The sequence below is a fragment of the Monomorium pharaonis genome, chromosome 11 (assembly GCF_013373865.1).
Source record: "Monomorium pharaonis isolate MP-MQ-018 chromosome 11, ASM1337386v2, whole genome shotgun sequence".
Lineage (NCBI taxonomy): Eukaryota > Metazoa > Arthropoda > Insecta > Hymenoptera > Formicidae > Monomorium > Monomorium pharaonis.
In genome coordinates, this window is record NC_050477.1 from 2,527,811 (window position 1) to 2,553,315 (window position 25,505).

Genomic DNA, 25,505 nt, shown 5'->3' on the forward strand with positions numbered 1-25,505 from the left:
TATGCGGGCGTAAGTGAGCGCTAGCTTCGAAATGGGACGAAGAGGCATCACACACATGTACACACATACACATACGCACACTCACTCGCCGATGCACGAGGGCAACGTCGAGAGCAACGGGGAGAATGCAGACCCGGAGACCGTGAGTCACTGACTCTCCCGCCGCAATGACCAATCAACTAAAGAGCGGAGGGCCGAGGGTCCCTCCTGCGCCAGCAGACCAGACCAGACCGGACCGTCGTCGTACGACATCTAACACCGGGGTCGTACGTTGTACGAGCGGCTCGTCAAAATGTTATTAGCGGCCGTTTGCCCCTGGCCTGTTCAAAGGCCCCTTCGCCTCGGTTCGCCGCGTCGCGACGAGGTGGCTGACCACCGCGTCGTCAGCGCCCCTTCGTCGTGCGGCGTGCCTCGCTCGCTTCACGCGCTTGGGATTACGCCAAAAAGGGCCTTCACCCTTTGAACCAGTGGCCCAGATACTCGCTGACGCAACCAACGCCCGTCCCTTCCTCGCATTTTTTTTTCCCCCCCAGACCCTTATGAGATTCACAAGATCTGGAGTCTTTTCTCCCTCGAAGAGGAATTTCCCTCTGCCCGAATGCGAACGCGCGTTACGAAAGCGGACGGGCAATCGAGGGGCGGCCATAAACGTTGGCGAGATTCCTGACATAATGTATGTACAAAGAGCGCGTTCTCTCTCCCTGGGATAAGTACGCTCCGGGATCGTAAACGTGAATATCGTGATTGCACCGTCACGGCAATATATATCCCCTGACCTTGCCGTTATCGCGCTCGTGGCGATAGGGAACAAAGGTGTTTATCAGGTGTTCGAAATTGCGCCTTCCATTATTCATTAGGGACGAGCCCGACGGGGCGACGACGGCTCCTCTCCGTCGGCGTTTATTCGCGCCGCGCGCTACCAAGATTGTCGGCGAATTTACGGCCGGACATCAAACTTACGCTCGCAATCGAATGCATGCAATTATTAAACCCCTCGGCGACGTTAAATCCCCGACCGACGTCTCGCCTTTGCCTCGTCCCGAGAAGAGATGCTTCAACGCCACCGACACCTTCATTCGCTACCGTCATTAAATTTATCGTTTCTAAAGAACTTAGCTATTATCGCGCGGCGTCGCGTCGGTGTCTCCAAGAAAAGTTTGTAATATCATCAAGACAATTGTATATATATTCTCACAAAATAAGAGAACTATATTGATGAATAAAAATATAGTTTTCTGTAGTCATTAAAATATTTAATTTAAAATGAGACGGCATTAAAAAATGGCCAGAAGAGTTGACCTAATCATCTCAGAAAACATAATTTACCATTTTTTTTCGTCTGCTTTTAACTTTCATAATCGGTGAAAAAAATGTATATTCCAATAAGATTCAATATTCTAAAATTACAGTTTCATGAAAATTAGATTTATTTATGTATACTTATAAAAATTAAAAACATCTGCTACTAATCTATTTTTTTCAAAAAGAATTATCTCTAAAGTTGAAAAAACCTTAGTGTCTATTTGAGAAAAGGTTACTATAAAAATAGAGTTGGATAACCAGTTAAAAAGTTAAAAGTTAAATAACAAAGTTAAAGAGCTTCAACGTAATTTAATTAATTCTTAATGAGTTGATTTTTAACTTCACCTAGTTTATTTTAAACCACACAAACTTTAACTTGTAAACTTTTTTCCTAAATTAAAAACATTCTACATGTAAGAAAAAAAAATGCCCGCATAAAAAAAATATTATCTTGTTATTTCCTTATCATAAAAAAAAAATTAAATGTATCTGATCCACTGAATCACGTTATAATTGTTTTGAGTAATCCAATTTTGAAGAATTATGACATTCTAGTTTATGCGAATAAAACTTTTCAGAATTAACTTTCAATTGAATCACTTTTAACGTGACTCAATTTTAATTTTATAAACCACTAACTTTAACTTGATTCAGTTGAAAAAAGATATTAAGTTAGCCAACTCCGGATAAAAGTAAGAATTCTCAAGCTGAGCATTTCCTCGGTTTAACGACCCCCACGTATAATTCAAATCCGTCAAATGGTAATCGTGAGATATCGATGTTTGAATTGCTCCTATAAAATAAAGCTAATGATATTTAGAAACGATATCGACGCCGCGATTAGGTATCCCTAAAGGCCAATGCCGCAACCAGTGGCGTAGCGACTACGCGGGGACGCCGACGCCTACTCTCGTGCAGCCCGGCGTGCAGGGCTGCATGCAAGCGCGGTGCGCGAGTCTGCAGGCGGCGGCGATCGATTACTTTTACCGGTAGAAAGCGGCGGCTCCACCTCGTGCTCTCCAAGATTTCTCTTTCTCTCTTCCACCCGAGAGAGAACGCACAGGCATGTTAATGGCAACGGTCGTCATGCCTGGTGCAACACGACACTTGGCATTAATAAATTTCTATTAGCATCTCCCGATCTCGCGTGTCGAGAGGTGCGCTGCTGCTTGCCGCCGTTAACGTTTTGTCAGAGGCGGATATTTCCACGCGCTCGCGGTTTTGAACAATAATTTGAGCTTTAGCGACCTGCTTTCTCTCTTTCTCTCTCTCTCTCTCTCTCTCTCTTTCAATCCCTTGCGGTTTTAAACCGCGGATAGGCTCGTACAAATAATGTAATTTGGAGTTATCCGGCGCAAGATTAAATACAGCGCCGCAATTTTGATTGGCGCGAAAATGTTCCGACATTCAATACATTCACATATGAATATATTGAAATACATAATTTATGTCGAATTAGCGTGTGAATATACAATCGTGAATTTATTTCATTACGCGCGTTACGTAACGCGTGTGTGTACCAGCGGAACGAATATCATTGCCGTTTCGACTAACGCCGATTATTATTCGGTTACAGGCGCGTAACTCAACCCCAAACGTCGATAATGATTTTCGGATCGGAGGCTGAATCGGCGGCGGCCGAAAGCGATCGAAACGCGCGCGCTTGAAATTCCTCCAGGAAGCGATAGCTCGCACAATCGGACCCATTGAGAGTCCGCGTGCATGCTAACGCATACTTTGCCCGCGGCGGAATATCTATTTTTAACGTAACGCGGCTGACATCCGCGTCTGCCGATCGGCAGAAGAGTCAATAAGTCGCGCTGTCCGGCGCGAGTGCAGTGTATGCACGCGGTGAAACCTCTCGTGAAGCGAGCGAGCGCGGCGGGAGATAAGTGTGAATTAATGGTCGTTCGCCCCGGGGTCGAGGGGTCGAGTACACCAAATTGATACCGTACGTACAACAGAGAGGGAAAGAGAGAGAGAGAGAGAGCAGCACGCAGCTGCAATCCCCGTTTCCTAATGCCAGCCCGATAATACGTAATGCCCATAGAGCGATCGTCTAATGCGCGCCGGGGTAAAGAGAGAAAAAAAATCGCATATTGAGCTGTTTAACCCTTCACCTCTCGCGCTCGCGGCTCGCGTCTGTGATGTGCATCCCGCTCGCGCACCGTCGGGTTGGCGCATCCTGGCGGATGCGAAACGGGCTTAATGTACGTATATCGGCGATGAGCACTCTTAACGCGATAAAACGTCAGGTTCCCCGCGTGCTCCCCCAAGCGAATGTGCGCCGCGGATGCCGGACGGAAACTTGGACGTTAAATCAATGTTTTCCCAACTCTCGGCAACGGAGAGAGGAATCTCCGCGTGCGTGGCACTCGAAAAGGAAGCAATATGTAAAAAAAAAAAAAGAGAGAAAAAGAAAAAGAAATTGAATAGAGTTTAATCAAACGAGGAAGTCGCGTGTCGCGCACGCTTGCCATTCGAAAGGCGACCCGGCGGCGGGAAGTGCGCGAGAAATAATAAGGTACACGCCGCCGCGGGTATAATTTATTTGCTTTCATAATAAAGTCCGTTACTCGAGCTCCTCCGGTGGATGAGCGCGGACGTTTAGTTTGACTCGGCGTTACGGCGATGAGCGAACAATGACGTATCCGCGGCGGTGCGGTGGTGCAACCCAGGTCGACCGGTGAATTCGCTACCGCGTCTATTTTCGTTGGATTTAACCGCCACCGTCATCGCCCGACATAGCGGTATGATATCTGCGCGCGAGCGCGCTTAGAGATCGAATACGCGCCGCGCGATTATTTATACATTCGACACGTTTCAAGGCGAGCGGCCCCGTCGTAAAGAAAAGTCTCAGATGTTTCGTGAAATGGCTATTACGACTGAGAAAGAGAAAGAGAGAAAAAGAGAGAGAGAGAGAAAAGTATGCGCATAAATTAAATCGCTGCGCTCTCTCTCTCTCTCTCTCTCTCTCTCTGCGTCCCGAGCTCATAATACAAACATATGTTGCAAAAGTTTCACTTCCGATATTTCTGAATAGAAAACGGAATGTGGGATATGAGTAATACGTTCGATCTATAGAAGCTAGGAGACCTAGAAACCTCCTGGAACTGGAAATTCCGCTTAAACTTACGTTACGCGAAGTTCGAAATATTAACAACTCTTGCGTTCCGCAAGAAGCAAGACGCCCCTGCACGCTGCCAATGCACACGGGTCGCAGCGGCGAACTAATTCGCCGGGTAAAAGGGTGGAATTTTGACGGCGGAATTCCGTGCCCGGAAGTCGATCGATGCGCGTTTTCGGTTTAGCGGGGAGGGGGGGGGGGAGGAAAGGGCTCTGGCAGAGGTAGGCGGGCGTTTTATATCGCTCTCGCGCCTCTCTGGCATTAAAACGAAATATCACGGGACGGAGAGCGAGTGTAGGATTCTGGAGCATGGCCAGGACGGTTGCTAAGACCGAGATCGGCCTTAAAGTGGCAACTTTTGCGAAATGTGTCGCTCCCACAGGCCGTCCGGCCTTATTAACATTTATAGCGCAGATTTAACGGCGCGTTCGTCGTAAATTTCGCCGCAACTCCGATGGGAATCCCTTCCCGGTGGAGAGCACCGGCCGTTTCCCTTTAATCCTCGACGACGCGACAGATTAGCCGCGCGATACACGTCGTTGTTTTCTGTATTATACTTCGCAGGTCGGATTACACAGGGTATTTGTAAAGTAAAACTTTTGAACGTCAACAATTTTGGATAACGTGACAAATGACGTTTAAAAACTTTCGCAAGTTTCTCTCAACGTGGTGTACTTGATACAGAGTTAAAATAATAATTATCCTTTTTATTTTGAGACAAAGATCGAAGGATTAAATTTTTGTATGCAGTTTGCAGCATCTCCCGATGTATAGATTCAAAGTTATCAAAAGCTTAAAATTGCACCCGGACTTTGCGCACATGCATTCTGCATTTATAACCGAGGGCCACTCTGAAAAATGCGAGCTTATCGGAAACGTCGTAGACCGTAAAAATTGCGCGGATAGCGCGTGTACTCTTGAAGGATAATTAGGCTATACGTCGTGCAACGTTGTTAGCGCTCGGTATTCGCAATAGCTAACAGGGTCACCGTGTTAATCGAGACCGCCGCGCTGGACGGAAAGACCAGAGCGGGACGTAGCCTTTAATCCATTTGCGCTCATGAGCATAAACCGGCCATTATCAACCATTCCCTGGCGCGACGACAGCCCGAGAGAGAAAAAAACTGGCACACGCTCGCGGAGGGCGCGGCGTTTTAAGTTCGTCCCCGAGATCCTCCACAATTTCATTTCGTTATTACAACGGTCCGTTCTGTCGCGCCGGGAATAAATCTTGATTAAATTCATTTCGCTCGTCCGCTCGAGTTACGTCTCCTTCAACAATTACACCCCGGCACTTATACCGTACTCTCTCTTTCTCTCTCTCTCTCTCTCTCTCTCTCTCTCTCTCTCTCTCTCTCTCTCTCTCTCTCTCTCTCTCTCTCTCGCCCTCTCTTTTTCTCTCAATCAGAGAGAGCGACGCGCTTGTGTATAAGGATTAAAGAGACCGCGCGCCGACGCAAAAATGGACGGAAAAAAGCGTCGGCGTAATGCGCACGAGAACAGAGCTTTGGACGATGACTTCCGCGGTAACGACCTGGGAAAGGAAAGGAAAGGGGAGAGAGAAAAAAAGGCGGAAAAAGAAGGGAAACGTGTCGGTCGACCGCGTAACGTCGATCAACCGGGAACCGGTGTGCCGCGGTGTGTTGCCTTTCGCGGTGTGCAACGACATGCGCTAATTGCGGCACGAGACGCTACTCCTCGCGTTACCACAGGTTCACACACGATTACGTCACGGATGCGTGCCAGTTTCTACCTACATGCGGCCTTGGAGCGCGATGTCAATGTCGCGCGATACTCTTCCGTTTGTCGTTTTTCTTTTCGCTCTCGTATTCGCCTTCCGCCCACGAGATGCATGCTCGATCAGAGACGAGAGACAGCCCGGCAGAATTTTTAAAAGCTGAGCGAGCAGTCGTTTTATCCCCAGATCATTTTATTAAAAATTGTAAATTAAAAAATTAACTTTTTTATTCCGAAACTTTAGTGTCTTGTCGATATCTTTTGTTCTTAATCTCGCTAATCAAATTCGTCTTGAATTGTATCTTGCTTTCTTTTCCAACTCGCACGCTGTCGTCCACAAAGCCGCGTATACGTACGTGATCGAAATATATCGAGCCCTTATGTTTGCTAAGTCTAAGTAATTACTAAATTAATCATTCCTGCGGGATTGATTTTCTTAAATAATCAGAAACGATATAACTCAAGAAATAAAGTTCATTAAAAAAATGAGTTTTAAACCATTAACAGTTTAAATCGTAAAATTATGAAAATTTTGTTTTTAAATGCAATTTTAGCGCGTTAGTTTTACAAACTTTCTTTTTCAATTTTAGAAGCTTAATTATGCCATTCTACCAATAAGAAAAACTCCAAACATCTGTTCTTTTCTTGCACGAAAAAAATCAAAATTTTTGAGTTGTGTTATTGTAGCGAATGAACAATATATCTCACACAAACTCAACGTGATACGAAACAGTACGAAACGTTAATACCGAACACGTGCTGCTCACTCAAGAGAGAATAATTTTCTGCACAGACAGCACTGATAAGTACTCATACGAGTCGTATGTGAAAGAACGTCGTTGTACTTCTTCGTCGAACAACATTAACTGATCGGGTAAAGCTGAACCTTGAATTTAAGCTATGTACACACGGCACCAACACGCGTAATCTTTGGCGTCAACGTTTGATGACAGCAAACTTACGCATGATCAAAAAATTAAAATGCTTCGGTTAAAAATTATATAGCATATTATTTGAAGCAAAATTAATATTATATTAAATTTTTTAATCGATTGATCGTGTAGTTTCCAAGAAAATAAAAGTTTAAGTTAGAGTTTTTTTTATACATGACATCGTATGCATCAAGTGACTAATACATCAAGTTACTTTTAAGATGCTTCGATGTATAAATTATGATATATAAAAATTATATAAAGTTAGAGCAAACCACTTTGTATATCTTTGTCAAAAATTCAACTCTATTTATCACGTAGGTTTTCGTATATAAATAAAAAAATGATAAAAATATGATTGAATTATAAATGATGTTTGATAAACTAAATATAATTGAGAATTTAACAACGCTATTTTAAAAATTGTCACAAAGATTTCTATTAAAAACTAAGCTGTTGTTCTAAGTATAGGTGAGTATTGAAACGTGCATAACTAATATGCGGTAAACATAAAAACGTCGCACGGTTAGCTGTCTATAATTGTACAGTCACGTCCAATATTTTCAACGGCAAAACAAAAAATAAATAATATGTAAAAAAAGCCTTGTTAACAATTACCAAAAACACCTTACTTATTAATTTAATTTTACGCTGTTAAAACTAAGTGATCTTATGAAATCCGAAATATATGTCAAAATTTAAAAAATTGTCATATTCTCAATAACATGATTACTTTTTGCTGAGATTGTATCGATCCTTAAGATAACACGAAAGTACAACGTATGTGATAAATCAATTTTTTCCTAAACATCTTATATAAATTTACACAGCCTCTCTTCACGTATCACTTATTTATAAAGCAAACCTCTTCCTTTACGACCTGAGAACGCGAAACCGCTCGAATAATTACTCTAAACATTAGATTAGATTAATCGAACGTTGAATGTCGTAAATATGCCGCGAAATATTTGCTCCGATCTGTCAGTAAGCTTCACTAGATTATCGTTATCGAAGCAAACTATCGAGGTGGAAATACCGGCGCGACGGATAGACAAAGTTTTGCCGAGCCGAAAATACTGCAAACTGTCGCAATTTTAGTTGTGATCTTTGACCCACTGGCTGACTGGCTGGGAAAGAATATGTTTTCACGTTCCGTGACTCTCGGGGCGCGTTTGTATCTCGCGTTGTAAATGTTATACTCGCGTCACGCGCATGATATGCAATTCAAACAAAGTTCCATTTCACGGCGCGCGCCGCAATTTGCGCGCTTGTAGCGCGTTTATGAATCATTTGCCGCGTCACAACATCACCTACGTTATGTAACAAAAGGTCGCGTGTCGCGTGTAACAACGGCGACGGCGGACACATTGCCACGTGGGAAACGCGGACGCATCCTCGAAACTGAGGTATCTAAAAGAACTTTTTTTTTCCAACGCGGTTCTGCAAATTCTGTGACACGCGTCACTCGCGACACGGCAGAATTTGAAATGCGATCAGTCAGAAATACCGCTGACTACTAATCTCGAGATGCAGCTATATCGAGTCTCAATTCCAAAATAGAGAGAAAGAGAGAGAGAGAGAGAGAGAGACGGACGGATCGAAATTATCAATTCCGAGAACGAGATTCAGCTTGGATGATCACGGAATGTCTACGCGACATTCGACGTTCGTCAATATTAACCGCGGAAAATTTAGATAATAACCACCGATTCGGTGCCACGGTCGCTCTAATTTGCAAATTATCTTCAGTAATCAACGTTACGTGGACACGTAATGGTCGATAAAAAAAGAGGAAGAAAAAAGTTGCACGCTCAAATATAATGATATTCTGGTGTTGTGGAGGCATATGATATACAGGCGGCAGGTGAAACGAGGTGCAGGAAAATCACGCCAAGGCTGACTCCTGTGTCGCGTTGACCTTCGCCGTGGTTCTTCGATTAAATCGCGAAACCTATCTGAAATCGTAGCACAGCCGACCGCGCGTTTCAGAATCACGCGCGCTGTCCTGCGACTACGCATGATACACGTCGAATAAATTATCCTTATCGTATTACGTCATATCGGACGAACGGGAAGCCGGCGCGTTTTTTTTTCTTCGCACGGGTTTTCTAATCGCATTTAAAAATTGCACTAAACGCATTTAAAAAATATTAGATTTCTTCAATTCACGCAATCAAATATATAAATTCTTGAATTAAAGTTCAAGTATTTTGTGTGTTTAAGTTAAATGCATAAACACTTGAGCTAAAGAAATTTAATCAACTGGAGAAATTTTGTCAAATTGACAACATTCTTTTTTTCTCAGTGTAATAGAGCTATCAAATATTAAGTAAAATAAGTGAAATAATGCTAATTAGGAAAGTAATTTCACTTTCCTAAATATTTAGTAAGTATAATCAAATTTAATGTAATACTCACAAAATATTTAGAGAAGGTAAATTTATTTTTATTTTAAATCAATATTTAATTGGCATTATTTCATTCTAGTTCTCTTTTCAACGCATACAATATTAATATTTTTGTAAGCAAATATATGTAAAGTTTTTGTTATCATAAACTATAGAATTGCATGTAGAATCACATTTACACGCAAGTGGATACGCAGATTTGCAATCGTCACGGAGAAAATTGCGCGACACTTTGTCCTAAATATGATCATCTCCGTAAAAGCAAGAAATACGACGAATTTCTATTCTCATAAACCGGCACAGAGTGCAATGCAGTTGGTATGTACGAGAGAGAATGGGGTATGCGCGGATTTGTAGCGGTCGCGGGGAAAATTACGGTTGGCGCGTTCAGTGATAAAAGTGTGCCGCGTACGACGCACACGCGGGGCGGATCGATGCGACTTTTTCCACTCGCGCGCGCGATTATCTCGTTTTCACTCGTTTTACACGGCGACAAACGTTTACGCGGTGAACCCGACGAGACACGCGCGGCCCAAATTCGATAACAGCGAGCGGAAGCTGCACGCGCGCTCCTTTCTCAAGCAGTTTTTCTCCTCCTCTTATTTTTCCTCCTATTCGTGTTTTTTTTTTTTTCGCCAATCGTTTCCACGCGACACGCTTTCGCGACGAGCGGAAATACCGCGAGCGCGCCGTGTCGGTTCGACATTAATAATGCGACGGAACGGAATTGCGGAATTGAGCTGTGTGCATAATACGATATTTGTTAATTAACGATTACAGCAATATGCCTTCGTCAAATATTCAAATTCGAAATGTAATGTAATTATGATTACATACATCGCATCGTACATAAATTACGTCACACAGGCGCACTTTGCTTTAAAGCAAGCAAATAATTACCATCATTAATAACAATTAGCATCGTGCTCATACGTAGTGATCAGATGTCCAGTATTGGACATACTGGACGTTGCACGATAATTACAGTTTCATGCGATACGTTGCACGCGCTCGTATCGTAGCGTTGTATCGTTTGTTTTCTTTTTTTTTTTTTCACCAGATAATCCGTTCTACGAAGACAATCTCGCAAGAAATATACCGTTTTAAAAGATCGCGCGATCACGTGACGATTTATACGTTCAAGTGCATAACCTTCTCCGAAAACAAGAAAACGGGGCAATTATTTCGACTGAGCGGTCACGTGATCGCGCGACAGAATGTACGTTGACGTTCACTCACCCTGGAGATGCGCAGGGGTTGATGCGTGTCGCAACCGCCGTGCATGCGGAAGCCCCAGGGGGACCCGCCGGAAAGGGTGACTTCCCTCGCGCTCATCCCACGTCGGTGGCCGCCCGCTGCTCCTCTTCCTCTTCCTCGTCCTCGTCCTCGTTCTCGTCGTCCTCGTCGTCGTTGTCGTCGTCGTCGCCGTCGGCACCCGACGCATTCGGTTTTTCCCGCGCGTAGTTTCACCCGCGGCTACGTTTACGGCACTCGAGCCCGCATCGCGGATTGCCGCGAGGAGGGGGGAGGGGGAGAGACGGCGAGATGATGCTCCTCGGCGACGACGCTTGTCGTCTCGCGCGCGGTTACTCGCCGCGTCGCGCCGCCGATTTTCTCGCGAGCGAGAGCGTCGCCGGCCCGAAACACGGAGAGACGACGACACGTCGATCACCGGCGACCGTGGGCGCCGATTACGCCCTACACCACCAATTTACACGCAAACCGCGACAACAAATCGCACGCACGCTCGTTCGCTCGCTCGCTCGCACGCACGCACGCACGCACGCGCGCGCGACCCACACTCGTCCGTGGCTCGCGTTGAACTGACGGCGCGTCCTTCCTCCCTCCCCCACTATTACGCCCCCGCGTGCCTAGTAATCCGCGCGCGTACGCGCCCCCTCCCCCTGGGTCCGCGCGCTCTCGCCCACCTGAGCTTGAGCTCGTTTCGTATACTCCGCGGGGGTGCGCGCGCCCTCCCTAGGACCGCGCCAGGAGATTCGGCCACCTATCACGCGATTCTCTCCGGTAGAGAACCGTTTGGCAAATGTATCGACGTGAGACCATCCCCGCGTCGTCTCACCTCCTCGTTGACGTTTGCATAACGTTTGACAACGAAATCTCATCGCCCGCGGACATGACCTCCTAACCTTTCTTTAATGGACGCTTGTCGCGTTTTGTTCCCCGCGCGCGATCAAACGATCGGGATACGGTATCTCTCGCTTCCCATGAATTTTCCCTTCGCCCTCCCACGAACGAGGAGGATATTCGTTACGAATTTGTCCCGGGACGACTCGTCGTCGCGCGGACTATACCTCTCTACCTGACGCCCTGGAAAACAAAACATGTATCGGTTAGATTATGCGACCATAAAGATAAGAGTGTAGGACGTGTATGTACGCGTCTTCGTTGGAAATTCCTAACTCGAGTCACGTACGTGTCTCGGAGCATTGAGTTCATTTCTGGGATATGAAACTGTAAAGTTAACTCTCGACTGTAAAATGTTTATCCTCGAAGATATCCGGAGGCCGTATATTTCTTTACGTTCGGGGAAACGGCGAGATTTGAGAAGGTTGGAAGACGCCCGCGAAAGACGGCGACGAACGAACGCGTCATCGAGATTACTACAGTCGAGATTCGTGAAAAAGATTCGCGAAAAAGACTTGAGGACAAGTGGCCGCGCATTGTGTTTGACATTAACGTCCATAATTCAATTTCTTTACCCATTTTCCGTCAATGTGCACAGCACGCAGCAAGTACGACGCGCGAGCCGGACTCCATTTTGTCAGGAAATTTCGCGCTGTCGACGAAGTCGAGTACCAATATATCGATGCGTCGACGCGAGTATCGACTTTAATTCGCCGCGAATCCCGGCGAGATGGCGCGACGGTCAACGTCGGGAGAGAGAGCAGCCGGAGCCATCGGTGGCGGGAGGAGGAGGATACTGCAGGGTGACACGTGGTTATGTTACCGAGTACGTATCCGGCTGCCTCCCGTTGACACAGTCCCGACATTCGACGAATGATAACTGGGCCGTACCTCGAATCAGATTTGACATAGTAAAAGCTGATAGTCTCACGGTTATTGCAGTCGCTAGACGATGTCCAACGTTAAGGTCGCTGGTACGCGCGGAGGTTCCGTCAGGAACGATGACAGGAGTCGCGAGTCAAGGCGCAGAGGTAATTCGTTTACTCTGATAACGAGGGTCCCGTGCGCGTAAATTAATACTAAAAGGAGATCATTTTTCTGAAGGTAACTACCAGCACAAGTCCGGCGGAAGAGGTTTCAAACGCCCGTTCGACCGGTCCCCGCGAGAAAACGCGAAGAGAAACAAGCCCGACGTCGGCAGCAGACTGAAGGAATCTGACATAGGAATCACGGAGTACATCGGCGATCACTCCGGCTTTTTCGCGATAATCAAAGAGAGGTACAATGACTTTCATGTAAACGAGATAGATCTTGACGGACAGATAGCTAAGCTGACTTGTCAAAACATCCCGCGCGATCCCTGTAACGACGAGAATATCGAGGATCTAAAAACGTTGGTGCCGCCAGCGATTTGGGACCAGCTACAAGTCCTGGGAAAGGAGAATCCTTCGAGCGTGGAAATCGATGTGACCAATGTCGATAAAGTCGCACGCAGAACAATTCATACGATTGCCAAGAAATTAGCTAATGTCGTCAGTCAGACAGTCGACAAAGGTGATAGAAAGTTCCTCACAATTGTGCCAAATGCCGAAAGAGATAAAAATGGTAAGTTAAAAAATTTACTACAAAAACTGACTTTTATGTAATTCTTGATTGTTGCATAGCAGTTCACAAGACGCGCAAGGACAAGAGAATAGATTGGAGCAGATGCGGTGGGGAGTACTGTCACTTTCTGCTGCACAAGGTGAACATGGACACGATGGGCATCGTGAATCAGTTGGCTGCGAACTTGCGGTTACAGCCGAATAACTTTTGCTATGCCGGCACAAAAGACCGACGTGCCTGGACGACTCAGTGGATGAGTCTGCGAAAGGTAGAGCCACAGATGATATTGAGGAGGAGCAAAAGTATACGCGGCGCGTACGTAGGAAACTTTAAGTACGCTAATAAAAGCCTGAAACTAGGGATGCTACGCGGCAATCGATTCAGGATCGCACTAAGAAACGCTCGTGAGACGAATGAGAAGATCGAGCAAGCGATGACATCGTTGCGTGATAACGGCTTCATAAATTATTACGGTTTACAAAGATTCGGCTCGGTAGCTACGATACCCACGCACGAAATCGGAAAGTGTCTGCTTCAGGGTGAATATCACTTTACTACTTTCCACTTATATCACACGGTATTTTTACTAATTTGTTCATCGTGCTGTTTTATCGATTAGGTAAATGGCATGAAGCGATTGAATTAATTTTGAAACCACGGTCGGAAAACGACAAGGAATTGACGGAGGCTAGACGAGTTTACGCGGAGACTAAGGATGCCCGTGCTGCCTATGCCAAGCTGAAGAGAACCGATACTATCGAGGCCAGACTTCTAAACGGCCTGCAAATATCGAGTGACAAAAATCCTCAGGGCGCGCTCGACTCGATCCCTCGAAACATTCGATTAATGTATATCCATGCCTATCAAAGTTTCATATGGAATCGTATCGTCTCGAGAAGAATAAAACAATTCGGAACGAATGTGATCGTAGGCGATTTAGTTTATGATAAACAGAATTGCAAAGAGATAATAAATAACGAAAGTACGGATTATTCCTTGAATGACAATGATGACGTTATAGATAAAACCAATACTACTTCTGTTGAAGAGAAAGATACTGATTCTATGTCGAATGAAACGAGTAAAGAAAACGTGGAACAAAATGATTTTCCAATAGTGAAAATTCTTACGGAAGAGGATTTGTCGAATTACACTCTGGCTGACGTGGTCATGCCTCAGCCCGGATGGAAAGTTACTTATCCGCCGTACGCGAAGGCTTGGTTCGACGAGTTTTTAGCAGAGGATGGATTAACTACCGATCTTAGACAGAACAATAAGTGAGTCTAGTTGCAAACGTAGCATCACGATAAATTATTCACCGCCGTCTTTTTTTTAGAAAATACAGCTTGAGTGGAGCCTACAGAAATATATTAGAAGTTCCAACGAATCTAACTTGGAAGATTATGCATTATGAAAACAAACATGATGACCTGATTCTGTCAGATATCGACGAAATGAAAAAAGTTACACCTCCACAAGATAAACCAGGTATAAATGAATGTTTTCATACTTACTCAAAATATTTGCTTCAAATGTCATACACGCTACATATTATTTTCAGATGGAAAATACAAAGCATTGATCATAGAAATGTGTCTAAAATCTAGCAGTTACGCCACAATGGCCCTGCGTGAAGTTTTAAAAAATGATACTTCAGCGGAAACGCAAGCCACATTATCCGCCGTACAGGATGCGGAGAACACACAACTTGATATAATTGCAGACGAAAGTGATAATAGAAACTTAACGGAAACTGAAAAAGATAGTATAGAGGAAAGTACTATCAATACCGTGAAGAATATCGATGTAAAAACAAATGAAGCAATGAAGATAGATGAGAATGTATCAGAGACATGTCAAAATTCATTGTAAAATATCTTTTGTAAATGGTGCATATTGTTATTAACATTATTCTCTTTTATAAATAAATTCTGAAAAATTGTACACGCGTTATGGGGACAGATCTCCACAATCAATTAATTCTTAAAAAAATATTTTTAATAAGTATTTTTAATATAAACATTTTTTAATAAATTAATCGATTATGGTAGAAAGAGTATGATTTTATAATAATTTTATTAAAAAATAATCACTAGTATCTCTACAGGCAAGCTGCCATCAAACCTGCCACATTTTCAAAATCGATCTTTTCAGTGATATTTTTAGTCTTGATGTTTTCATCTTGATTTGCGACAAAAATAATCGAGTTAATTTCTTCTTTCCAACCATATTTCTTGACCCAGTGTTTTAATGTTGCATCTGTATAGAAAAAAGCTTAATAACTTCTACTTAATACATAAAATCAAAAATATAAAGTTTATATATCGTACCATCTACACCACCGAGCAGTTGTGCTAGGAGTGCCCTGTCTATTGTTTGAAACGTGATTCCCACTACGTGACACACAAACTTTCTTATCGAATCTTGGAAACCTACAATCCTCTCACAGAGTTCTGACATGGACAGCACCCTATCCCAGAAATGCTGGAAATCACATCGTTCCAAGATATCCCCCAAATACATAATCTGACTAAGGGGACTCTCTGACATCTAGGGATCAATAAAATTGCATGTACATACTTTTGTAAAAAATAATTTATTCTAATGGTTGCGATCAGACTTACAAGTTTCTCGCTGAGTAAGCACTTGCACAACACAAAATCGGTATGTGGCAGATTGGTCAGTGCCTTGAGCAGTATCTGACACGTTATGTCCATGTTGAATCGATGCGGATTTAACTGGTAAAGTTTCAACACGGCCAAATTTGCCTCCAGATCGTAAGCATTCTCTCTCGACTGTATCTCCACATACTTCTCCAAAGTTGTTAGGTTATCCGGGTTGTACCTGAAAGCATAATTTACCGTTGTTAATACAAGAGAAAAAGTAACTAATTCAAAATCGAAGAAATGTAATGAAAATCACGTTGACAAATTTTAATTTCCAATTTTCGCGCAAAACGTAACGCACTTCAATGAGAAGTTGAACACATGTGTCAACGTGTTTGGAAAATTTACTTGTACGGATGCTAATTATCGCAAGAGTAAAAAGCGACAAACGTGATACCTTTCGATGCCTTTGAGCATCCCAGCCACAGTTTGACGCATCGCCTCAGCCATTTCTGATAGTGTAAAAGTTTCGTACACTCTACAAATTACTAATTACTGACAATTAAAAAACTTTCACATCGATGTAAAATCTCAAAACGCGAGAACGTCCATAGACATTTGAATAGATAGAAGCGAGACGCCACGATTGGCCATCTTCTGAGAAATTTCGAAATTTCCGAAGCCGCCAAAAAGTCCTATTCGACAACCAATCATGGGCAGAATCACACTTGTGTGTCTCTCGTGCTGGAGTTGCACTCGAATCGCATCGAGCTGCACCTAATTCCGGAACGAAATAATAACAAGCTGAGAAACGGCGTAACTTACCGGAACCGAAATTGTTGCGCGTATGTTCGAAGACGTCGATGTAATCGTTTTCTAAGTTTATAGTCGTTTCAAAAGCGAGTGACGGCGTTCGGCAAACATGGCCAAGCATCATCCGGATTTGATCTTCTGTCGCAAGCAACCGGGAGTCGGTAAGTTGAGGTTAAGTCTAATCTTCAGTCCGTCAGAGTTGTCCCGAAAACTTCAAATTCACATCTATTTGAATTATTTATATATTATTTACACGAATCTTTTTCATATAGACAGTATATGCAATATAAATTATAAATTAGATAACAATACAAAAAGAAACGATAAACTTATAAAATCATTAATGTGACTTGACTATTGAAAATACTGATTAAAATAAAAATAAATATCAAAAAATAAAAATAAGAAATAATATTCATTATTTTTCATAAAATCTTTCTTCGACGATTCGCGGATTGTTATACACATATAATATGTAAAACATAGATTATATTGTATACATGTAGTATAGATTATTGATATTTCATGCGTAAATGCCTAATTTTCAGAAACACTTAACATTAATTGTGTTCTTTTTCAGCCATCGGTCGGCTGTGCGAAAAATGCGACGGCAAATGCGTCATTTGCGACTCCTACGTGAGGCCATGCACTCTGGTTAGAATATGCGACGAGTGCAATTACGGTTCTTATCAGGGACGTTGCGTGATATGCGGTGGTCCCGGTGTATCGGACGCGTACTACTGTAAAGAATGCACGATACAGGAAAAAGATGTAAGAGTATCACTGACTGTTTTTAAACAAATGTTAACTATTACAAATGCATTAATCGAAAAATTTATGTCTTCAGAGAGATGGCTGTCCTAAAATAGTCAATTTGGGAAGCTCAAAGACAGACCTCTTCTATGAGAGGAAAAAATATGGATTCAAGAGAAGATAATTATACTTTTCCTATATAGAACTTGTCCTATGTATAATATTACAGGAGCACCAGGTAATTTATTAGTTTTATAAAAGTAACACCGCATGGTGGCGACCTAATCTTGTATTTGTATAAACAATACAGATAATTGCAGATTATGTTAATTTTATAATTCAAATAATGCTCTGTAATCTCGAATACAACCGAGACAAAATTATTCTAAAACATTCTGTAAAAATAAACATCTAATTTGTTATGTAATTCGCTCCATTGTACAAAGTTGTCACTCTGAAAATTATTTCTGAAAATATAATTTACTTCGAGGTAGGAATAAATTTTTGCAAAGTAAACTGAAAAGCTGCAAAATAAATAAATCTTTCTCGCATTGTTTGTATAAAAATTAATTGAAAAAATAAACGTGAAAGAAGTCCATACAATGTAAAATCGCAGCATACAATACGTAATAAAAATATGTATTGAGGAATACCTCTTAAAAAAATATCAAGTTTATGTCAAAATTAGCAGTGGTTCTTCCGATGGCGGTAACTCCTTTGTTTCTTGTATCTCGACGACTTGCCGTTTTATAATATTCCCTTTCTCATCTACTTCATCGATAGATAATAAAATATTAGATATCACAGGTACGGATTTGTCGGCACCATTCTCGACCGTTTCCTCTTGAGTATCCTGTACAGTTTCTATTTCTTCTGCGTTATCCTCAACAATCTGGAACAAATGATTTATAATATAATTCTCACGCAAGAGAATAAGAATCTTAAATAATATTAAATTACAATGGAATACTCACTTTCACTTTTGTCAATGAGGTAGTTTTAGTTAACTCTAGTTTGTATTTCTTGTCTGGCAAATTCGCTTCTTCGACGGGCGACACGTTTTCTTCATCCACAGCCTCGTATCGGACCATCTGGAGTCTGTAATACCCGTCTTCGTCTTGCGTATAGTGAAAACGTTTGTGTCCGCTGGGCAGTTGCAATCGATGAGCTTCGGTAAGATGTTTCGTCAGCCTATAACTCTTCCGATATTTGATCGGGCATTCGTGGCAACAGTACCATCGCACCGCTAAACTGTGTACTCGTTCTACATGCCTGTAATGTATTTAACAATCGTCAAATAAAGAAGTCTTTATTAAAAAAGTCTTTACTAGAGATCTCTACCTATCCAAGGCATAAGCTCCCTTGCATGTGAAGAGACATCCCTCAAAATGGCATGAAAAATTTGGTCCATTAGTATGGACAGTCATATGAGAATCGAGATCCTGTTGCGACTTAGCAGCGTGTGAACACAACTGACATGGAAACGTTCTGGTCGATATGTGACGGTATCTCACGTGTTTCGCCAAGCTCGCCGGTGACTCGCAGCTCATGTCGCATAAGGTACATTTGTAATTGAACACATGGGCTCTCATGTGATCACGCAGGATCCCTTCGGTCGGGTAAAACTTATTGCAGTGTGAACAACGAAATCCCTGCACTGTAAATCCATATAATATGGTTTAAACAAAACGAGAAAAAAAAAGTTTCGAATATACAATAAATTTATTCACCCTCTAAGGGAATCTGTCGCTGGCAATGCGTATGAAATTTCGTCTTAGAAGCAAACATGACGCCGCAGTCCGGGCAAGCGACTATTTTCTCCTTGGTGTGACATCTCACGTGATCTCGAAGTTTGTACAAGCTAGGATACTTGCTGTTGCATCCAGTCCACTTGCACTCGACTCCGCCTTTAACTCTGTTGCCGCTCGGGCAGTCTCTCATGTGCACGGTAACGTGGTACAGATACATTTGATAATTCGTGAACAATTTCAAGCACTCCTCCCATCTGCACAAGTGCGGAGGTGGAGAATCTAAGATGTTCTTCCACTCTGGATCTCTGCGACACTTCTGTAAAAAAAAGATAATTTTTCTCATGTGATCTTATAATGTGTATTCTTAAACTCAGTCGAAATTGCCACTTACGGGCAGCTTGATTCTTCCGCGAACGTTGGATCCGATACATTTGAGCTTGGTGTGATAGGCATGGTAATTGACATGCCGTATTATGTCGTCAGACACATCACTGTCGTACGGACAGTCCTTCCACTGACACACATAGACCTCCTTGTTGTCGTCTTTCGTGCTTATCTGTATGCTCGGTATGTGGCTCGAGACATGCCTTAGGAATTGATCCAGGTGATTGCTGCAGAACGTGCATTTCTTCCACTCGCAGGCCAGGGTCAGCACCTCGTCTTTCAGCTGCGTGCCCGCCTTACGTTTCTTCCCGCCGCACTCCGAGACGGAATCGAACTCCGAATCTGTGTTGCACCAATCGTCGTATTCGAATTCATCCCTGAGCCTATGCTTGAGCCTCTCCTCCTCGGGGTAGGAATAATCCTTCTGCAATTCCACCCAGTTGCTGCATCTGTCCAGCACCGCCTTGCTCGCCGTCAGCTTCGCCTCTAGATCCGTCATCATGCAAGAACGGCAAACCTTGTGTTACATCAAGCACCTCACCTGGAACGACATTTCTGGCGTTAGTCAAAAGTGCACATTCTTCAATATAATCGATCGTTTTAAACGTGCCGCTGCAGTGTAACGTGAAACGGGTGATGAAGGGAATTTTGCAGTTTTCCGAAAGAGAATGAGCGAAACTACTACTCGATTCCTAACTACCTCCAACCAAGGTGTTCAACAACGCTGATTCCACGTCTGCCACGCGAGACACGACGTGTTCCGTCGTTTCTATCGTCAGTCTTACGTCTTACCGCGTTGCCGTTGGTCGCCGTTTCCTCGTCGTCTTCACTCGTCGCGCTCGCTCATCCCCTCGGCGTTCGATCTCGCGGACAGTACAGGACAATACGCTCGCTATGCATTTGTTCCTGGCTTGGTCAACTCCGACATTTCTTCGCGAGTGTCTCCTCACTGATATCCGTCGAGCTTCCCGAGGCGCATGGGTCGTCGCATTGCGCGGGACGTCGCGCTACCAGGCCACCGTCAGCTGGCCCGTGGACGATCGCAGGGGCACGACCATCTGCGCTCTGTCTTCCGGTTGTTAACGCAGAACACTTTGCCCGAAGAACGGCTTTAGCACGTTGATTTTCGCGAAGTTTTCTAGTTGCTCGACAAGTCGACAGGTTAAGACACTCGCTCGGGCGCGTGTGTCTCCCTCCACTTTACCCTGCCCATTTCTACCAGTGTAGATTAACATTAATCTCGGTTTAATTCACTTTCTACCCAGTATTATATTTGTCACTGTTATTACGATATTTAGCAACATGTAACGACTTCAAATTTATTGTATTTAACACTTTTTTTTTTCAGAGATAACGTTTTTAAAAGATCTCAACAATGTTTTGAAAATATCATGCATTAAATGATTTTTTTTTAATGTTTATATAATTATTTTAAAACTATACACATGAAATGATCATTTCTATTGTTATCATATTTCTTGTTTACTGAATATCTTCTTGTAGTTCAGAATACTAGAAGATTAGTTGATTAAAATTAATCTAAATGAGAAAAAATTCAGAGTTGCCAAATTTTTGACTATATAAACTTTTAAACTTTATTAAATAATTCATTGATTTAATTTTTTTTTCATGTACTAAATAGCGGAAAATACAAGTCTATTCGTGTTAACAAAATAATACTGGTATCCATCAATAAATTAACTAAGTCAATGAATTAAAAGACCCTCCTTATTTTTTACATTTTTCTTGACAAAAAATATGAATGCAAATTTATGCGAAGTGCATAACAGATACAGAAACATGAATGTTTTTAAGGTCACGGAAAATGCGGCGTGGCGGTGGTGAGAATATCGGGAGGTCGCTCTCTGGAGGCGCTGAAAAAGATGACGAGCATATCCAAGCTGGAACCGAGGAGAGCTTTCCTGCGGAAGATACGCGATCCGGAAACGGGAGAGGTCATCGACAACGGGCTCTGCTTGTGGTTTCCCGGTGCGCGCAATTCTCTCGCCTGCCTTTGCTTAATTACACATTTAAATACTATAAATGCTTTTATATCAAAACAGTTTTTAAATTTATACATAAATATTTGTTTAAGATTTCCCAGAGTCACAATTGAGTGGCGATCTATCAGGGATGCCTCAAAACTCACGCCTGATTAGAGCATTTCGTTTCCAGGTCCACACTCGTTCACCGGCGAAGACTCCGTGGAATTTCACGTGCATGGCGGGCCGGCGATCCTGACGCGGCTAATGGAAGCTCTCTCGAGGCTGCAGGTGCGTCCCGCGCTACCAGGAGAGTTCACCAGACGTGCGTTCTATAACAATAAACTGGACCTGACGGAAGTGGAGGGCCTGGCCGACTTGATAGAGGCCGAGACCGAGTGCCAGAGGAAACAGGCGCTGCTGCAGGCCGACGGTATCCTGCGCAAGTTGTACGATAACTGGCGAAAGGTGCTATCGGAGTCTGTGGCAAGCATCGAAGCGTACATCGATTTCGGCGAAGAAGACAACATCGAGAGCGACGTGGTACAGAAAGCGCATCACGCTCTCAGACAGCTGATGCGAGATCTGGAGGAGCACCTGGCCGACGGCAGGCGCGGCGAGATCCTGCGCAACGGGGTGAGAACTGTGATCGTCGGCGAGCCCAACGTGGGCAAGAGTAGCCTGTTGAATCATTTGGTCCAGCGAAACGCCGCCATCGTCACGCCCATCGCCGGTACCACGAGGGACGTGATCGAGCTGACCGCGAACATCTCGGGCTATCCCGTGCTGATAGCGGACACCGCCGGTATCACGGACAACACCGGGGATATCGTCGAAGCAGAGGGTGTTCGTCGGGCGAGAACTCACGTAAAGAACGCTGACTTCGTGATCGTCGTGGTGGACGCGTTCAAGTGCGCAACCAGCGGCATGACGTGCGAGGACTACATACGCGAATACTTATCGTCATTGAGGATACAGGAGTTGTTGGCGAAAATCGGCAGGGAACATTTTATTATGATAGCGAATAAAATAGACTTGCTGAAGGAAGAAGAGAAACGGCGCCTTAGCGATGCTGGAGCGGTCCTGATATCTTGCAAAACGGAGGACGGCTTTCAGGACTTGCTGCGATCGCTGACAGATTGCCTCAGTAAAATGTATATGATACAAATAATAAGCATGTTAAGATTTGCAGTTACGTTACGATTTTTGTTTAGATGCGGCAACCCGTCTGCAGAAAGTCCGACCATCAGTCAGACGAGGCATCGAAATCACTTGGCGCAGTGCTTGAGGCATCTGCAGATGTACTTTGAATTGTGCGCCAATGAACAGTACGACGTGGCCATAGCGGCGGAAGAGATCCACAAAGCGATGCGAGAACTCGGAAGAATAACGGGACACGTTAGCACTAATGAAATATTAGACATTATATTTAAAAATTTTTGTATCGGCAAATAAAGCACAATACGACAATAAAAATGCTTTTTAATACTTTGAATAAGTAATCGTGATCAAATATTATTTAACCGTAAGGCACGCGTTTCTACAAGTTACGACAGAAAGAGATTAGAATGTAAATCGGAGTTATCTGTGCATTAATGTACTAATACCGCGTGTTCTTTCTTTTTAAGGAAACATTAATCGATCACGGTTGCAAAACGCGTTGCGACAGCGTGAAATAAAATGAATAGAAAGCATGGGGCCTTCATAAGCATCGTATGTTTATTAACAATTGTTACACGCACAATCATACATAGAACAACCTTTTGCCTGATTATAAGATATTGATACCCTACGCGTATTATACACAGATAGGGCTCCGTTACGTGGTTTCAAGTCGTTATCTGTATGCCATGTCCGTGTTATGAACTAATTGCATCTCGTTATTATGACGTTTATCATAATAACTCCATTCACTCTCGCAAAAGGGGATAATTTAACTTGGTGAAACAACGAAAGCAATACAACTCGACTGAGGGGAAAAAACAGAAAAAAAAGAAAAGGAAATAAGTCGTATACAAAAATCAATGTTTTATGACTCGAACAATTCCTCATACATATCTTACAAATTTGTGTAATATTTGGAATAGAAAGAAACATGTTTTCCCTACATTAAAAAAGAAAAAGAAAAAATCTAGATCCGAATTGTTACAAGTAAATATTAAATGGTATTACAAAGTCCATTATACAACTGCTAATAAAAAATTTTGCTTTTTAATCATCCTTAATCGCGTTTTCATTTTTTTTTTTTACAATGACAGCGTCCAAATTTTAACAAATATATCTTTTCCATGTTACTTGCACGGTGACTCTTCGTCTTTCCCAATTCGGGATTAACATAATTCGCGTGATTCGTTTGCGAGTCACCCACAAAATTTTATGCACGCAGCGAGAGGTCACCAACGAATATGTTATTAATATAGTATGATCAGTCTATATAAAGAAATCGAATGACTTATAAATATATATAAAGATTTGGCGGATTCATTACGCAACTCATCGCGTCGCGCAGGATTCGTCACATTTCTTCTCTCTGTGGTGTCCTCTTTTTTTTTTTAATATCATATAAATCCGATGTATAGGATCCTTGGAGAGTAGATTGCTTCTTTGTACAATTGCATAGAATAGTTTGAGATCTATCCGAAAGCAAACTGATTCGCGCTGCATGTCCAAAACGCATTTACGTCGAAGATCGTTTTCATTTTCTATCTACATATGTCTACTTTCTTTTCTCTCACCCAATTTTATATATATATAATATATATATATATATATATATAAAAGCCTTAAATTATCATGCGAGATCGTCCGGTCTCTCTCAAAAAGAAGCAAAATTTCACAATTGATTTCTCTCTTTCTCTTTTCCCCCGCGAGACCGACCGATCACGCGCAACTGTTTTTGTAATCGTTATTAAACACTACTAGCAATGAAATTTCATCCAATTCTTACGCACGAGACGAAAAGATATCGTAGTAGAATTTAAAGATTACGTGAACCTAGTGAACCGCAATCGAATCATCCGTCAAAAAATATTCAGGAGCGATTGATACATGAACTCGCTATTACAATTATAGTAAGTTTTTTATCGAAACAAATCAGAAAACTTGTTTACTTGTTAAATATAAAAACATGCAAAACATTCTCTTACATTTCAAGCCGAACATCAATTTTTATCAAATTTCTTGTAAATCCAGAAAAGTTGATAGGTGTAATTAAACCTCGGATATAAAAAAATCAAAACAAAAACCAATCATAGTTTATATCTAAACGACTTTTATCTTGTTTAAAAATACTCGCGTACAGAATTGTGCTCTCAATTTCGAGTTAGATACGGATGAACGCAAGCGGTTCAGAAAGTTCCATACCTCGTGGCAGATATGAACGAGAAAAGAGAAACGAAGAGGAGTCTGTCGAGGATCGAGTCGAAGACTCATCGATTCATTCTCTCGTTCCTATGACCCACGATTTCATTTCCGCGCAGGGGTAGATGTTTACATTCATCCATTTCACTCTCCCAGTTTTTTTAACATCGTCTTTGCACAATAGCGGAGAATACGAGAAAAAAGCGCTAGTGAAAATCTATTGTAGACCTTAAATCCAAATTCGTAATAATTTAAAGCTTTATACGAAAAAAAAGAAATAAAAGAATGTAAAATGATTTCGGAAGATGAAAATCTCGAGATAAGTCATGAAAGTGTCTTGTGACAGAAATGTGACGTACGTCTAAAAAATGCAACGCGGATCAATCTTTTTATATATATGTCACAATTATTTACGCATTTGTGACTGATCATACTATATTGATAAACTTGTTCGCAATCCGCAAAATGTGTATTGGATCACGGAGATTTTTCTATTCCTAGAATAATTCTGAAAATCCGCTTCGTCCATTTCTATTTGCTTTATTCACTAATCTTTTATCTCTCTCATTTTATTTTATTAAATAAATTAAAAGTTGATAC

At 42.6% G+C, this 25,505-nt stretch overlaps 6 protein-coding genes across 13 annotated transcripts in view; 3 read left to right on the plus strand and 3 right to left on the minus strand.

The window, feature by feature from the left end:
- LOC105831139 (sorbin and SH3 domain-containing protein 1) overlaps positions 1–12,299 on the minus strand; it is a 79,470-nt gene extending 67,171 nt beyond the window's left edge. For both annotated transcript variants that reach the window (XM_012671064.3, XM_012671061.3), the window contains exons 1-2: positions 12,227–12,299; positions 10,746–11,834 (exon numbers count right to left, since the gene is read on the minus strand). In XM_012671064.3, coding sequence (XP_012526518.2) covers positions 10,746–10,841 — 96 coding nt within the window. In that variant the 5' untranslated portion in view covers positions 10,842–11,834; positions 12,227–12,299. The remainder of the gene's footprint in view (positions 1–10,745; positions 11,835–12,226) is intronic.
- A 154-nt stretch (positions 12,300–12,453) lies between these two features.
- LOC105831141 (pseudouridylate synthase 7 homolog) lies at positions 12,454–15,198 on the plus strand. 2 transcript variants are annotated; one of them, XM_012671086.3, is made up of 6 exons: positions 12,454–12,682; positions 12,756–13,256; positions 13,319–13,795; positions 13,876–14,533; positions 14,593–14,744; positions 14,818–15,198. In XM_012671086.3, exons 1-6 carry the CDS (start codon positions 12,604–12,606, stop codon positions 15,126–15,128), a joined length of 2,178 nt encoding a protein of 725 aa, XP_012526540.1. In that variant the 5' UTR covers positions 12,454–12,603; the 3' UTR covers positions 15,129–15,198. The 2 variants fall into 2 exon arrangements, with proteins under 2 accessions (XP_012526540.1, XP_028049421.1); XM_028193620.1 differs by having other exon boundaries at positions 12,543–12,682; positions 13,316–13,795.
- On the minus strand, positions 15,146–16,490 carry LOC105831143 (eukaryotic translation initiation factor 3 subunit K). The gene is made up of 4 exons (XM_012671088.3): positions 16,320–16,490; positions 15,881–16,100; positions 15,587–15,806; positions 15,146–15,515 (listed from the first exon to the last, which is right to left on the minus strand). The coding sequence occupies exons 1-4, from the start codon at positions 16,370–16,372 to the stop codon at positions 15,358–15,360; spliced, it is 651 nt and encodes a 216-aa protein (XP_012526542.1). The 5' UTR covers positions 16,373–16,490; the 3' UTR covers positions 15,146–15,357.
- Positions 16,491–16,624: 134 nt separating this feature from the next.
- Positions 16,625–18,748, plus strand: LOC105831138 (PHD finger-like domain-containing protein 5A). 2 transcript variants are annotated; one of them, XR_003626587.1, is made up of 4 exons: positions 16,625–16,836; positions 17,256–17,446; positions 17,523–17,666; positions 18,504–18,748. XR_003626587.1 is itself a non-coding variant. In XM_012671058.3 (3 exons), the coding sequence occupies exons 1-3, from the start codon at positions 16,785–16,787 to the stop codon at positions 17,610–17,612; spliced, it is 333 nt and encodes a 110-aa protein (XP_012526512.1). In that variant the 5' UTR covers positions 16,625–16,784; the 3' UTR covers positions 17,613–17,855. The 2 variants fall into 2 exon arrangements, 1 of the variants encoding a protein (XP_012526512.1); XM_012671058.3 differs by lacking the exon at positions 18,504–18,748 and having other exon boundaries at positions 17,523–17,855.
- Positions 17,700–20,494, minus strand: LOC105831132 (histone H4 transcription factor). 2 transcript variants are annotated; one of them, XM_012671043.2, is made up of 6 exons: positions 20,356–20,494; positions 19,571–20,104; positions 19,159–19,495; positions 18,770–19,085; positions 18,403–18,700; positions 17,700–18,320 (listed from the first exon to the last, which is right to left on the minus strand). In XM_012671043.2, exons 2-6 carry the CDS (start codon positions 20,063–20,065, stop codon positions 18,102–18,104), a joined length of 1,665 nt encoding a protein of 554 aa, XP_012526497.1. In that variant the 5' UTR covers positions 20,066–20,104; positions 20,356–20,494; the 3' UTR covers positions 17,700–18,101. The 2 variants fall into 2 exon arrangements, with proteins under 2 accessions (XP_012526497.1, XP_036149603.1); XM_036293710.1 differs by lacking the exon at positions 20,356–20,494 and adding an exon at positions 20,264–20,286.
- On the plus strand, positions 20,111–23,681 carry LOC105831133 (tRNA modification GTPase GTPBP3, mitochondrial). 4 transcript variants are annotated; one of them, XM_012671045.3, is made up of 4 exons: positions 20,420–20,638; positions 21,379–21,552; positions 21,739–22,699; positions 22,760–23,681. In XM_012671045.3, exons 1-4 carry the CDS (start codon positions 20,458–20,460, stop codon positions 22,998–23,000), a joined length of 1,557 nt encoding a protein of 518 aa, XP_012526499.1. In that variant the 5' UTR covers positions 20,420–20,457; the 3' UTR covers positions 23,001–23,681. The 4 variants fall into 4 exon arrangements, with proteins under 4 accessions (XP_012526500.1, XP_012526499.1, XP_012526498.1 ...); XM_012671046.3 differs by lacking the exon at positions 20,420–20,638 and adding an exon at positions 20,111–20,274 and having other exon boundaries at positions 21,739–23,681; XM_012671044.3 differs by having other exon boundaries at positions 21,739–23,681.
- The last annotated feature ends 1,824 nt before the right edge of the window (positions 23,682–25,505 follow it).